The following is a 15874-nucleotide window of genomic DNA, read 5'->3' as shown; positions in this document are numbered from 1 at the left end:
GACAGATTGAGTAATCAGCATTTAGGAGCATCACCACAAAGGAAATACAGCACATCTCATTTATGGCACCTTCCAGGAAAGATCGGCAGTGGGTGCTCATGAGTGGAGCTCATGTCTTGAAGGAAAGCATTTAAAGTTGGATTTGAGCTGAGGTTATTCATCTTGGAAGACTTTAAACTCTTATGGGAATCCAATAGAGAGAACTATGGTCCTGTTCCTGGGAAAATCTCAGATGTACCCTAAATTTTACTTGCAGTGTCATAATGCCTCACTAACAAAAATTTAAAACTTTTCTTTGCAACTATTTCTTCATTTTATTACCCAGTTCCCAGCCTTGGAGACCTAACCCTACCACTAATTGCTTCGCAGGTTGTGAATGGGAACTAAGGACTTTAGTTCCAGGCATCAGCTTTTAGTCTTTCCTCTTGTCCCTCAATCTGTCTAGACTAGCAGCTCTCAAACCAGAATGCACGTGAGAATTACTGCACTGACAGGCTGATGATAAAAGGGGGACTCCAACTTTATCTGTAACATACTACCTCTCTTATCTAACAGGATGAAAACAGGCACTTATATCAGCCTGAACTTTATATTTTTTAACTTCATAAAAGAAAGAATAACATTTAAATAATCTCAGTTCAAGCTGAATATACGCGATGGGGCAGTTAGAGAACGTTCTGGGATAGTTAGGACTCCTATGGTTTTGCCTGATGCACAGACTTGATGTCCGACTCCCACTAAGCTGCCACCACACTGGAACCATATCCTCCAGCGGGTTTGGGGGACACAGGCTGGAAGCACCTGCGCCCTGGAGGGCTGGCACCCAGGGCCTAATCCTTGTCCCCCGGCTGCAGGACTACAGGGTCAACATCTTTCTGCGGCAGCAGTGGAACGACCCCCGGCTGGCCTACAACGAATACCCCGACGACTCCCTGGACCTGGACCCGTCCATGTTGGACTCCATCTGGAAACCCGACCTGTTCTTCGCGAACGAGAAGGGGGCCCACTTCCACGAGATCACCACGGACAACAAGCTGCTGCGGATCTCCCGCAGTGGGAACGTCCTCTACAGCATCAGGTGAGCCCGCGGCTCATCGCCCCCATCCTCAGAACCTGCCCTGCCCCTTTGTCTTCTGGGAGCAGACAAAAGAAGCCGGTCAAACAGGTGAAGGGGCCCTGGCAACCTGACACCTTCGCCAGATGGGCAGAGCCAGCCTGAAACATACACTCAGCAAGTGCGAATAAAATACCAGGCAAAGTCCTAGGGGCAAGTGGTTTATTCTAACAGGGAGATCCAGGGAGCATCTGGGAGAAGGTGGGTTAAAGTTAGGCCCCTACCCTTACCCAGAATTTTGATAAAGAAAAAGAGGATGCAAAGGCAACAATGGATAGCAGGAGCGTGCAGCTACGCGGGATGCGTAAGTTCTAGAGAACCGCTGGACAACACGGTGCCATAGTTAACAACACTGTATTGGATGCTTCAACACTTGTTAAGAGGGTTGATCTCATGTTAAATGTTCTTACCGAAATTTTTAAAAATAGCAGGAGCAAAGGCACAAAACCTGAAAAATTCCAGCAACTTCACCACAAATGGCCGGCGAGTGGCACTGCTCCCAGGTACCAGTCAGGGCTGCTCCATCCCTTCTGGAAATGCTTCCCATCCTCCTTACCTTGCACCGGGTCCAGAAGCTGGGCCCCCTTCCCCAGCTTCCTGCAGATACTGGTCAGAGGCAAACTTTCAGAGTCTCCTGCTACCCCTCCCCACCTAATTCCCAATCTTGTCCCCCAAGACATGAAGAAAATGACTAATGTCCATATGATTCTTATAGATCACCATTCACTGAAATGTACTTACTAGGCTGGGTACTTTACACAGATGATTTCTAATCCTCCTCACAACCCAATGAAGTAGGTTTTATTGTGCCTATTTTGCAGATTAGACAAGTGAGGAGCTGAAAGTTTGAGTACTTAGCAAAGTGCCCAGAGCTAATCTGATGTCCACTCAGAACCTTACAGAACAGGAATGTGGCATTCAAAGGGCACTCAAATATTTGCTGAATGAAGATATTTTTATTTGAAAGGGTTTAAAGGGAGCACTGATCCTAAACGGCTCCCCCTTTTTGTCCTCCCATTCCTCAGGGGACTAAACCTTTTCATTTCCATTAGAAGGTAAGCTTTTAAAAAAAAATTTATTTGTATTGACTTCAAAGAGGAAGGGAGATAGAGAGATAGAAACATCAATGATGAGAGAGAATCATCTAGCGGCTGCCTCCTGTACACCCGCTACTAGGGATCCAGCTCACAACCTAGGCATGTGCTCTGACTGGGAATTGAACCGTGACCTTCTGGTTCATGGGTCGAAGCTCAACCACTGGGCTGGAAGGTGAGCTTTAAATGCCCAGGCTCATAGAAGAGGCTGCACAGGTCCCAATCCTCAGATGTGGACGAAAAGCAGACTGGCTAGGAGAAGAGACTTAGAAATCTCTGCAGGGAAAGTAGCACCACAGAGGGGCAGGCTGGGAGGAACCGGAGGCAGGCGCCTTCCAAACCTGGGGGCCCACCCCACCCAGTGCCCATCCAGACTGGAAGGGTGGTGGGCTCAGGAAGTGGCACCAAGGCCGTGGCTGGCTGGCGGTCAGGGAGGGTCACCCTGCCTGGTTCTTGCTGCTGCCAGGCTAGTTTCATGTCTCTGGGGAGCTGAGGCCCCAGTGCAGCATGACAGAGGAACAAATCAGAAAGTGATATTCCCAAGGTCATTCAACTTCAGGAAATTAACCCAGTGTGACAGCTGCCCCACCTTGAAGGTTTTAGCTTCAGAAAGCAACTGCATTCACTTTCCCCCTCCTCCTCTTCCCTTCTCTTTCTCTCATCTCCCCCTCCCTTCCCTTCTCCTTTTCCCCCTCTTGCTTCTACTTTGTGCATGAAGGGACCCACATGGGAGCTGTGGATGTGAGCTGGAGGGCAGAGGTTCACACAGGGCCTGGTGCCTCACCACATGCAGCCAGGGCGCCAGCACTGAGTGATCACTATCAACTCGGTGCCTTTCAGGACAGCAGTGCTGGGAAGCCAGCCAGCCAGCATCCACGTCAGCATCCCAAGGCTGGGAGACCTGGTTAAATCCTGCCTGAGCCATCAGCTTGCTGTGTGACCTTACACAAGTCCCTCCCTCCCTACCCTCCTCTGCACCTCACCTGTCAAATGAGGGAGTTGGCCTGATGATCTAAGGCTCTTTCTTCTCCATCCCCTGCAGCAGGTGCTCAGATATTGGCAAAGGCCATTCAAGCAGAAGCCTGTATCCCAGCCGGAGCTCAGACCGCGGGTTCTGTTAAGGGGGCTTCCTCTGGGTCTGAGGCTGCAGCCCTCTGCAAGGGTTGAACAACCCAGAATAAACAGCTAGCCCAGAAGCCAGGGGTGCCCACCACTTCCCAGCTGACACCAGCAGGAGCCCACAGATGTGAGCCAGCTGTGTTTGGACACCAGCTGTTTGGAGATCTTTTGAAATAACTTTTGATGAGCCTAGGTGCAGTGGTCGGCAAACTGCGGCTTGTGAGCCACATGCAGCTCTTTGGCCCCTTGAGTGTGGCTCTTCCTAAGCCTTAGGAATACCCTAATTAAGTTAATAACAATGTACCTACCTATATAGTTTAAGTTTAAAAAATTTGGCTTTCAAAAGAAATTTCAATCGTACTGTTGATATCTGGCTCTGTTGACTAATGAGTTTGCCGACCACGGGCCTAGGATATGAAGGGAGGGAGTCAAGAACCACTGGCGGCACCTGCTGCCAGTGCACCTGGGAATGCCTGAGGCCTGGTGCTGCTCAAGGATCATGCAGGCCCTGCCCCTACCGGAGGCCTCTGCAGAAGAGCGGGACTGGGGGGCAGCCCCCCGGCATCCAGGTCTTCGGGCACCTTGCTAAAGGCAGGCCCCTAGGAACCAGACAGACTCCAAAGAAACACAGAAGTTCTATTGACTCTCCGTGACCTTCATCTCTCTGAGAGCCATTTACATATCTGAAGTGTGGAAATGTACATATGTTGATTCCCTGACCTCCTTGACCCCTTGACCTCTCCGAGTTAAGTGGTTTCTGGTATAACTAGAATGGAGGCACAGCTTCCCTGATCTGTGGACCCAGTGTCATTCGACTCCCTTCTCTCCCCAGAATCACCCTGACGCTGGCCTGCCCCATGGACTTGAAGAATTTTCCCATGGATGTCCAGACGTGTATCATGCAACTGGAAAGCTGTGAGTCCTTCACGTGAGGCCTCTAGAAAGAACCAGTCTCCCCTTTACCCACAGGACTGGCAGAAATCCCCACACAGCTGCTCCTAACCGCTGGGCCCCGGGAGATTACTGCAATAGCTCAAAAGGCCAGATGAGGGGCTTGGCTCCTAGAAAATGCTTTAGAAATATAACTCCCCTTATATTGTCTGAGGCCCAGCTCTGGAGCCAGCAGCATTCTCCAGAGAGGCACTGCCCCTGTCCCTCATGAACATGCTCCCCGGGAGTGACGGGGAAATAGCTGGAATAAGGCATGGTCCTTGAACTTACGGGAACGCTCCCTCCAGCAGGGAGACAGATGACTGGCTAACACAGGGCAGCGAGTGGTAACTGTTCTATTAGAAGTAGAAAAGAGGGTGGCCTCGTGGCAGAAAGCGGGCTTCCTTCTGATTGGGAAAGAGGGACGGTACGGGAGAAGGCTTTATGGAGATCAAGTGAACCAGGATTTTAACAGCTGGGGTAGGTAGCTGGATTCTTTTACCGTAAACCCAGAGAGCAATCAGACGCATTTTAAAAATATTAAGTGGAAAGATATGGAGGTTCCTCGTGGACTGGTAGGAGAAACCAAAAGTACAGAAACTGGGGCAGAGCATTTAGGCAGCAGGGACTAATGGGTCCTCCCCTAGGAGCAACACCTCTGGAGACAATCAGCACCAGCCAACGCTGAGCCTCCTGTGACTTCACCCAAGGGCCAAAGTCTTGGGGCAGAGAGTCTGATAGGCCTCGTGGAGTCAGCATCTCACACTTCGGCCCCCAAATGATAGTCCCACCACAAAAGCACCCGGTAGAGTCATTCCCCTGAGGAAAGTCTGCTGTGAGCAAAAGAGGGAGCTTGCAAGGATGGTGTACAGGCAGGAATAGCAGATGTCAACTAAACTTGACCAGGAGGTAAGGGGGAGGGGCAACAGGACACGCTATGGTAGGGTGCTGGGAGTTGTAGGGAGAGAGGGAGAAGGGTTGTGGGGTAAATATAAACAATTAAACCAGTTTTATCTTCCTATGTGGAGGGGGGAGGAAGCAACATGGTTTCATGAGTTCCCTCAAGTGCCTGATGCCTCTCTCTCTAACCCTAAAGCCAGACACGCCTCAAATAAGTGCTTCTGGGTGGTGATTGCTTCTTCTTCTTCTGATCCCATCCCAGTTGGCTATACCATGAATGACCTCATCTTTGAGTGGCAGGAGCAGGGAGCTGTGCAGGTGGCAGATGGACTAACTCTGCCCCAGTTTATCCTGAAGGAGGAGAAGGATTTGAGATACTGCACCAAGCATTACAACACAGGTAGGTGCGAGGGGCCACCCTCTGCAGGTCCCACCCCCCACCAGGGCCAGAGATCATCTCAAACATTCATTCAGTCATTGCTTCAACATGATAGATAGAGCTCTGGGTTTCTTACTAGTGGTTATATATTTATTAAAATGGCTCTGACCCTTTCTTCCTGTGAGTCCTGGGGCAAGTAACTTAAACTTAGGTCCCAGCTCATTACAAAGAAAGCTGGGAGATAGTCTTTATTCCAGGCAGCAGGGTACCTAACTCAGAATGGACCCAATTCCTAAGGCAGAAGGAAGAGCTGGTATTGTGGGACCTCTGGTGTCTCTGTGTCAGAGGAACTGCTCAAGGCAAGAGATGGAGTGTAGGTGGTCCCGGTTAAGGTGAAGAAAGGAGGGACGTGGGATGGAAAAGCAGGCAGCGCTCCATTGTGAAGGGCAGACTAAAGAGTTTGAACTTTCCCTGCAGGTAATGGGGACCTTCTTGTATGAGGAGAGAAGGAAGGAAAGAAAGGTTTTACAAAGGGAAGTAACAGGATCAAGTCATGTTTTGGGAAGAAAACTGGCAGAAGGAAAGAGAATGGTCTACTTAGGCCCACTCTTTGCAACAAAATAGTGAGGATGAGGATCGCAACTGACATTGCCGAGCACTAATGATGTGTGAGGACTGTGCTAAGTTCTTTATAGACACCATCTCATTCTCTCATCACAATTACCATATGAGTAAACATGTGAGGTAGGTATTTATTATTATTATTGTCATCTTCATCATCATCCCCAATTTTCCATAGACAAGATTGTTCTGACCTCAAAGTCTTGTTCCTGTCCACTAGGCCACTTTGCCTTCTCATTATAATTTCTTGCAGGTAAATTCACCTGCATTGAGGCTCGGTTCCACCTGGAGCGACAGATGGGCTACTACCTGATCCAGATGTACATTCCCAGCCTGCTCATTGTCATCCTCTCCTGGATTTCCTTCTGGATCAATATGGATGCTGCACCAGCCCGTGTGGGACTGGGCATCACCACCGTGCTCACCATGACCACCCAGAGCTCTGGCTCCCGAGCGTCCCTGCCCAAGGTAAGTCCCACTGCCCAAGTGCACGGAGCACCTGGACAGGTAGGAGGACACTCATCTCCCTCCCCTGCCTGCGATAAGGACAGCGCAAGGAATTAGTCACTATTTCTTCATTTACCACACTTGGCAGGGTCCAGCACTCTGATTCAAGAAAACCTTCCTCCAGATTTAACATTAGGTTCAATACAAATGCAAAAGAAAGGAAGGAAGGGAGAGAGGGAGGGAGGGAGGGAGGGAAGGAGGGAGGGAGGAAAGAAAGAAAAGGAGGGGAAGGAAACATTATGTTCAATGCAATCCCCAGACACCTTTCGCTCCATTCTCTACCAACATTAGACACACATTCTGCTTCATTTAATGTTAACACTCAAATCCTCCATTCACTTTTAGTGCCAAGTACAACATTCCACCCCTTTCACCATTAATGTAGATACTCTGTCTTGGCGTCTCCAAGACCACCCCCATGTTCAGAGACTTGAGAGGACTCAAAGACTCAGCATATAGTTGTACTCAACACTCAGACGTCTTAGAGTGGTATGTATATCCAGGATGCACAGCTAGATGACAAGGAAAATGACATGTGCAGAGTCTGGAGGAATCCTTGGGCAGGCTTCCTTGCTCTGTCCCTCCCTCCCATGAGGGACCACAGAGAGCACCCTCTTACCCAGCAACAAAAGGCAGCACAAGTGTGAAATGTTTCTGCCCAGAGAGAGAAAGTGTTTAGAGATTCATTTAAGATTGATTATTGGGCCAGGCTGGTGTGGCTCTGTGGTTGAGCTTCGACCCATGAACCAGAAGGTCGCAGTTCAATTCCCAGTTGAGGCATATGCCCAGGTTGTGAAATCAATCCCCAATAGGGGATGTGCAGGAGGCAGCCTACCAATGATTCTCTCCCATCATTGATGTTTCCCTCTCTCCCTCTCCCTTCTCCCTAAAATCAATTAAAAAAAACTTATTTTTTTTTAAAGATTCATTATTGAAGGTTTTTACTGGGTGCTGGGTGCCTAGCACATAACAAAATTCCAGACCCCCAGAATGAAAACAGATGTTCAGCATAAACCATGTTGTTTGTACAAGCAGTCCAAGCACCCTTATCAGTTAGGGAAAGTGGGAACAACCCCAATTCCAAGTTCCCAGATGTCCTCCAAGGGCCAGCCTTGCAAGCAGGTCATTTGTAAGAACGCAGCCTCATATGTTATGCCTGATACGCTAACCCTCCTCTACACATACCTCAATCTGATTCTTATATTTCTAATGTTAAACACCACTTTCTAGTACATTCACTATTAACTCTTGAATTGTATGCTGCTCCATTCACTATTAACCCTAGACCGCAGATTTCACTCCGTTTACTAGTAATGCCAGGTACGCATTCTGCTTCATTCGTTCTAGGCCAGACACAACATTCTGCTCCATTCTTCCGAGGCCAGGCACAGCATTCCGCTTCATTCATTACTGACAGCAGACACTAACTCTCCTCCAGTCACCCTTGCTGTAAATGTACCGTTCTGTTCCCTTCACTATTAACACTAGAGCTCACATACTGCTTAATTCACTTGTAACATCAGACAATGTGCTGCTTCATTTACTATTAATGCCAAACACCACATACTCCTCCGTTCCCCCGTGCTCGAGATCCAAAGTTCTGTTCCCTTCGCTGTGAATCCGGGTGCCCCATTCTGCTGTGCTCTCTTCTAACGCTAGGCACTGCCTCCACCTACATTCCCTGCTGTCCTTGCAGACACATTCTGCTTTATCCACCCAACACTAGATGCAACATTCTGTGCTGCTCCCAATGCCAGACCCCACCCTCTGCTCCCTCAGCCTCATTTTAAATGCAATGTGCTGCACAATGTCCAATTAATGCCACACTTAACATTCTGTTTTGATACAGAAACACTGAAATAACACACAATGAGCACTATCACACCCTTTACCTGCATTCCAATTGTTAGCACTTTGCCTCATTCCCTTCATCTCTGTCCCTCTATGTATAAATAGGTAGGTGGGCAAGGGAAGTGGGTAGATAGATGCAGTTTTTGCTCAAGTATTTGAAAGCTACCCATATCATGACAATAAAGAATAGGGATCATAATGATAGTATGACATCTAAAAAATTAACATTAATTGAATAATTATTATTAAATTAGGAATAACACTGTAATTTCAAGCCCCCTACGGACATCTCAACCCTAGCTTTCCTGTTTGCTTTTTGATCAACCTATTGTTTGCCTGGATGGTTACCTGACGCTCAACAGTTGTCACTGTTTTCATCAAACGCCCCCAGGGAGAGGCTGTCATACTGGGCCAGCAACTTTCAGTGAGCCCCACGTTAGGTCCAATATGACAGTTCTCTGGAGATGGAGCTTTGCACAAGCTCCCACTCTGATCTGCCCCATCAGTGGCTGCCAGGACATTGGTTTTCAAGGCTGGCATGGAGCTGAGGGAAGGGGATAGGAATGGGGCAATTTAAAACACCACAAAGCCCCAAGGGAAATTAAAACATATGTCCACACAAAAAATTGTACAGATGTTTGTAGCAGTATTATTTGTAAAAGTCAAAAGGTAGACACAACCCAAATGCCCATCAACTAATGAATGGATCAACAAATTGTGGTATATTCATACAATGGAATATTACTTGGCCATTAAAAATGAAATACTGCCCTGCCAGCATGGCTTAGTGGTTGAGCGTCGACCTATGAACCAGGGGGTCACAGTTCAATTCCCTTCAGGGCACATGCCCAGGTTCCAGGCTTGATCCCCAGTGTGGGGCAGGAGGCAGATGATCAATGATTCTCTCTCATCATTAATGTTTCTCTCTCTCCCCCTCTCCCTTCCTCTTTGAAATCAATATATATACATATATTTTAAATGAAATACTAATACATGTTAAAATATGGATAAACCTTGAAAATGTTATGCTAAGTGAAAGAAATTAGTCATGAAAGTTCACATATTATTCCATTCATATCAAATGTCCAGAACAGGGAAATCTCTAGAGACAGAGAATAAATTACTAGTTGCTTAGGACCAGGGGTAGGGGAATTGGGGCAATAGAGAGATGACAGCTAAAAGTTACTAGGTTTTTATTTTGAGGTGATAAGAGTTCTGAAATGGACTGTGCTGATGGTTGCACATTATCTGTGAATGTATAACAAATCATGGAAGCGAACACTTTAAATGTGTGCATTGTGCAGTATGTGAATTATATCTCAATGAAGCTTTTTAAAATACTAAAAGCTTGCTGTTCTCACTGAGATTCAGTTGTCTAATGGCTAATTACCAGAGTTCTGAAAAAAGTTTATTGTGACCTTTTTTAAAAATATATATATTTTATTGATTTTTTACAGAGAGGGAGGAAGAGAGGGATAGATAGTTAGAAACATCGATGATATAGATGACCACAATAAAATATGTAAATAACCTGGAAAACCAGCCACAACCAGCAATTTAAGATTATTCTTACTTTATTTGGAGAAAATCAGTTTCATAGTATTGGTTTGAAATCCATTTACGTTTATTGTTTGTTTATTTGTTTCATTTTGTTTTATTTTCAACCATCTACTTTTATAGATTCTTATTCAGAAGTAAAACTTTGTACATATGTATATGTACATATCTGTTTCATTTGGGTTCATTTCTATAGAATCTGTAAGAATGAAAATAAACATTTTGATTCTCTGATAAAAAAAAAAAGATAAAAAAAAGAAAAAAGAAACATCGATGAGAGAGAAACATCGATTCAGCTGCTTCCTGCACACTCCCTACTGGGGATGTGCCCGCAACCAAGATACATGCCCTTGACCGGAATCGAACCTGGGACCCTTATGTCCGCAGGCCAACACTCTATCCACTGAGCCAAACCAGTCAGGGCTATTGTGACCAGTTTTGCTGGTGCTCTTGTGACTTTGATGGAGGAGCAAGTTTTTGAAACTCTTACTCCACAATTTCCTGGCATGCTCCACTTTGACATTAGGTGTGGCATCCCGTTCCTTCACCCTGAGACTAAACACAGCATTCTGTTCCACTGAATACTAATCCTGGGCCCACCGTCCTCCTCTCACCAGTACTCTTCCAGGCACCGTGTTCTGTTGTGCCCAATATTCTGCCCGGTCTTCCTGATTTGTTTTTCTTTGTTTTCTGTAGCCTCCACCCTAATATCCCAGCTGAGGAGAGGACAGCAGTGGGGGATGAGAGGAGTTACTGAGCAGCAGAAAACATTCCACCATGCTCAATATTCCACCCTCCTCTTGTGTTCTTCCCCCACCCCGCCTCAGGTGTCCTACGTGAAAGCCATTGACATTTGGATGGCGGTGTGCCTGCTCTTTGTGTTCTCCGCCTTGCTTGAGTATGCTGCTGTCAACTTCGTGTCTCGGCAGCACAAAGAGCTGCTCCGGTTCAGGAGGAAGCGAAGACACCACAAGGTAGGTCTTTGGGTCACTGCCTGAGGGAGGAGGGACAGCTGGTGGCAGCTTTGTCTTGTGATACTTGTTTTGCTGGACCATCCTTCTCAGTGGGAAAGGCAGGCATGAAACAGAAATTAAAGTCATAGAAGTCCTGGCTTCCTCTCCCATAAATAAGGCCCCAGTTGGGTCTATAGGCAGTCACTCTTTCAACTGTGATAACACTGCAGAAATGATCAGATTGCACCCAAAGACAGAACTGATAGAGCAAATGCTGATGGCACCAAGATAATGACTAGCTAAAAACCCAAAGCATGGCAGGCTGCGAGATGCTTATTAGTGCTTCCTGCAAGGCTGCACTATTTCAGTGGGCGTGGTTCCAGAGGGGAACTGTACCACAGAAGGTGAGATCTCAGAGTAGAATGTCCACATTCCAGGCTTCTGCTTCCTACTTCCAAGAAAGCGGCATCAGGAAAGATCCTCCCCTGAAAGGATTCTCTCACTAAGGGATTGAATATTTGGCAGGCCATCTCTGAAAAGTCACCAACCACCAAATTCCACTGGAGAGCCTGTGGGAGCAAACTGGCCCCACAACTGGTCCATAGCTACTTCCCCAGGAGGATCAGAGAACCCACTCTTCTCTCCAGCCTCATCTTCACATTTGATTGCTGTGGGTGTCACTGGAATTGACCTCCAAGCCAATTGGCTGTGAGGACTAGCTGTGACTACAGTGGGAGAGCTGCTGTGCAGGAGACACCTGTATGGAGCAGGATTGCTTCAGCGGGGCTTTGGTGCTGAGTCTGCCCCTTGAGTGTTGCTTGTAAATTTGTAGAGTTGTAATCTGCTATGGTCTGAAACTGTCTACCAGGCGCGCTTGCTCTGTGGCCTCCCAGGAGGTGCAAAGTCAGCCACTGACTGAGGCTACCCAGCAGGAGCTACAGAGAGATCTGCAGATTCCTCCTATTTATATCAGGTTTGGAAGTGCCCAGGTGAGGCCTAGCTGTGAAGCAAAGCAGGCTGGTGCTGGTGCCAGGTCTTGGGCCTTTTATTGATAAGTTTGGGGCACACTGACACCAAATGCAGCTTGAGAGATATTAGCAAAGTCTGAAGCCTGAGCCAAGATAAGCCATTCATATGGAAAAGTTGCTGCATACAGCTTGGGTGGGGCTACAAATTGGATGGGGCGGGGTCTCAGGGAATCACCAGGGCAGAGCAAACAGCGTGTTCCAGGTTGATGGGGCTCAGATATGGTTACCAGTCAGCCCTGGGGCAGAGAAAGTCTTGGCGTAGGAACAATGACCCCTGTGAGCCACCCCCAAATTCTTACCCCAAAGCCAGACAATCCAGCTCCTCCCTTTATGTGTCTAGATCTCCCAATGCCTCCTGGCACTGGAGCTCAGAGGAAGCGAATCTGAGTAAGTTCATGCCTCGCCCTTTAAGAGAAAAACCTGGGTCTCAGGCAACCTCCGTGTCCTCGGCCACAATCCCTGCTGGTTTTTACAGTCTGAAGTTACAGGGACTTCTCTTCCCAGTTCTGGGACCCTCGGTGGGGGGGAGTCTGGTGTGGGGCTGGGACTCCTTGTTCCTCACGGTGGCCTCTGCGGTTTAAAAAAAAATGGTACACGTGGATGCTGGACCAGCCCATTCCATGCCTCTGCCCCTCCTACCAGTCTCAGTGTGCTTTCTTTTTTACTTTTCTAGTTGTAGGACTTCCATTCAGCCAGCTTTCAGGTAGTTCTGAATGACAGTTGTTCTGTAATTTAGTTGTCATTTTGGTGTGGTGGTGGGAGGCAGCGAGTACCGGCCTTTACCTACACTGCCATCGTCTCATTTATTAGTTATTCACTTTCTCTGTTGCTCCTGTGCGTCCCCAACTCCCTGCCTTAGGCTCACTACCAACATGCCTGCTGCCCTCATCCTTCTCGTCTCTCCGTTTCTGCGCTAAGTGACCTTGCCCTGTTCGTATGTCCATTCAGTGTTGAGGGGTCAATGAATGTCATAGACTTTGCTCTGAGTTCACAGAGCTTACAGTATAATGAGAGAGGTAGACATCAATTAAGGAATACAATGTGTTAAGAGCTTCAAGGAGGGGGGGGGCAGTGTACAGGGACCTTATGGACAACATGCAGGGACTCCTAGCCTATTTCTGGGCTCAAAGTCTTCTGAGTAAGAATTCAGTGGAAGAGAAGGAGTTGGAAGCAGGACTGGAGCTAGGAGTGTGCCCCAGGCAGAGAGGACAGATGGACTAGGGGCCCGGAGTTAGAGAGCGAGTGTGGCATTTCTGACCCCATGGAAACGTTTCAGGGTGAGTGGAGCACAGGATGCCAGAGAGAGAACAGCACAGATGAGACTGGAGAGGCAGGCAGGGTCCTCCCTCAGAGCTCACATGGAAAGGACACAAAGCTACACACGACGAGAGCAGACAATGGAGCCTCCATGATTCTGATCCAGGCAAGATGACTTAGCTCAGGGAGGGAGAGACAAGAAGGATAGGGCAGCAGTCGTGTTAATGTGAGCCTAAGGGAGGTGGGGTGCACAGGGATCACTCAGGAAGTGCCACAATGCTGGCAGGTGTGCACACGGAGAGAAAAGCCTGTAAAGCAGCGGTTCTCAACCTGTGGGTCGCGACCCCTTTGGGGGTCGAACGACCCTTTCATAGGGGTCGCCTAAGACCATCGGAAAACACATATATAATTACATACTGTTTTTGTGATTAATCACTATGTTTTAATTATGTTCAATTTGTAACAATGAAATTGGGGGGTCACCACAACATGAGGAACTGTATTAAGGGTCGCGGCATTAGGAAGGTTGAGAACCACTGCTGTAAAGGTAAGTGGGAGCCAAATAATGAAGGGCCTTGAATGAAAACCTGATATAGGCCCAGAGCTATGTCTGAGGCCACAACTGCCAGGGATATGGGGACATGGAAGTAGGAAGAAGCTGTCGCTTCCCGGCTTAAGAAACACAGGTGAGGCCCACAGCATTCACTCGCTCCCTCCTGGACAATTCGCCCCCTCGCCCCCACCCACACACAAGAAGATATTAACTGGGGAGGGGGGTGGGGGAGGAGGGCAAGGAGGCAACAGAAGCAAAGCAGGGGATCTCTCCAAATTGTCCCCTGGATTTCCAATAAAGCAGCATCCTGAGTGTGTACTCATCTCTGACCTCTGATGGGCAAAAGAACCTTTGAGGTAGTGAGATGACTCTTACCCCACTTGTAGGTAAAAATGCAATAAAATGAACCCTGAGACTCACAGGAGAAAGTGACTTGCCTAAGGTCCCACAGTTAGAAGGTAATAGAGCTGACAGGCGAACTCGGGTCTCAGGATCCTACGCCTCGTTTCTATCCCCTGGTTTGCATCTGTTTAAGGCACGCGAGCGGCGCCCCTCTATAAGGCATAACTCCCCAGCCAGCCAGAAAGCCTCAGAATCCTGGAGGGAGGCAGGGAGGCCGGGAGAGCCAGAGGCATGGCCTGGCCCCGGGGAGTGCCTTGCAGGGAGGGTGCCCAGCCCCTGTCTTATTTTAAGTAGAGCCCCATGTTGAATCTATTCCAGGAGGATGAGGCGGGAGAGGGCCGCTTCAACTTCTCTGCCTATGGGATGGGCCCAGCCTGTCTACAGGCCAAGGATGGCATCTCGGTCAAGGGCGCCAACAACAACAACACCACCAATCCCGCTCCTGCGCCGTCCAAGACGCCGGAGGAGATGCGAAAACTCTTCATCCAGAGGGCCAAGAAGATCGACAAAATATCGCGCATCGGCTTCCCCATGGCCTTCCTCATCTTCAACATGTTCTACTGGATCATCTACAAGATCGTCCGCAGGGAGGACGTCCACAACCAGTGACGGGTCTGGGACGGGGGAGGCTGGGAGCGGGCGGTAGAGCCAGCACAGGCATCTGAGAGGCGAGGAAGGGGCGGGAGAGGGCGGGGCACGCACACAGGATCCCACTCTCTCTGCACCGAGGGCGATAGCAAGAGGCAGCGATGCATGAGTCTTACAATGTGGCACTCTCTATTTAACCACGGGGAGCTGTGGGGAGGGGGTTTCTAACATAGGAACTGAGGGGTGGGGAGGAAGGGAGGGGGTTTTTTGGGGGGGGAGGGGTGTCCACGGGCTGTACAGTTTTCCAGTTTGGAAGGAGAGTGCAGCCTGCCCCAGAGCAGAAGAAAAGCAATGTAATATATGATATATATTCATGCTTACTATTAATGCAAATCCACAAGAACAAACGATGTTTCTTAACCTATCAGCCTAGTAACTGCTTAAATTATTAAAGTCACGGAAGTGATGGACACTTTTTTCCCAGAGTGGAAACAGTCACAAATAAGCTTGCTCTGGTGTGTGGCCGCATCACACCCCTCCAAACGCCATGCCTATCTTCACGCCCACCCAGGTGGACACATGCCAAAGCTTCCGCCTCTGCTTCCACAGGGCTGTGCGGCCAGAGCGTGGCAGTGCGCGTGGGAAGAGCTGGAACGCAGAAGGGAGTGACTAAAGAGATGGGACATTTCAGAGGCGCAAGGATGGAGAATGCAGATAACCCTGCGCAGTCCTCACGGCTCAGGCTAAGGGTCGCGCCTGCCCACCTCTCGCTTCTGTGCTCCAGCACGCACCCCCTTACCGTCCACCGCCGCCCAGAAACGCCACCATGGTCTTCTCGTTATATTGCCAATATGCAATCTTTTTTATGGTTAAAAAAAAAGTAATAATCTCAAGAAATAATGTGCATAGACTTGAGTGTAAACAGATGCACTTTTTCAAATGTCTATTTTTTTGGAAAGTCTCTTTGGAATTGCAAATGGCTATATATTTGGGAAGGTGGGGTCGGTGGAATGAATTTATT

General features: G+C 48.4%; 1 protein-coding gene across 2 annotated transcripts in view; it reads left to right on the top strand.

The window, feature by feature from the left end:
- GLRA1 (glycine receptor alpha 1) overlaps positions 1 to 15046 on the top strand; it is a 63417-nt gene extending 48371 nt beyond the window's left edge. The window contains exons 4-9 of one of the 2 annotated variants that reach the window (XM_006766277.2): positions 855 to 1078; positions 4160 to 4242; positions 5420 to 5557; positions 6411 to 6625; positions 10900 to 11046; positions 14584 to 15046. In XM_006766277.2, the coding sequence (XP_006766340.1) occupies positions 855 to 1078; positions 4160 to 4242; positions 5420 to 5557; positions 6411 to 6625; positions 10900 to 11046; positions 14584 to 14874 (1098 nt within the window). In that variant the 3' untranslated portion in view covers positions 14875 to 15046. Of the gene's footprint in view, positions 1 to 854; positions 1079 to 4159; positions 4243 to 5419; positions 5558 to 6410; positions 6626 to 10899; positions 11047 to 14559 lie in introns of both variants that reach the window. The other variant, XM_006766276.2, reaches the window with a different exon arrangement.
- Positions 15047 to 15874: the final 828 nt, after the last annotated feature.

Source organism: Myotis davidii, unplaced genomic scaffold (assembly GCF_000327345.1).
Source record: "Myotis davidii unplaced genomic scaffold, ASM32734v1 scaffold18, whole genome shotgun sequence".
Lineage (NCBI taxonomy): Eukaryota > Metazoa > Chordata > Mammalia > Chiroptera > Vespertilionidae > Myotis > Myotis davidii.
Note: the sequence above shows the minus strand (reverse complement) of the source record. Positions and strands in the feature narration are given on the sequence as shown.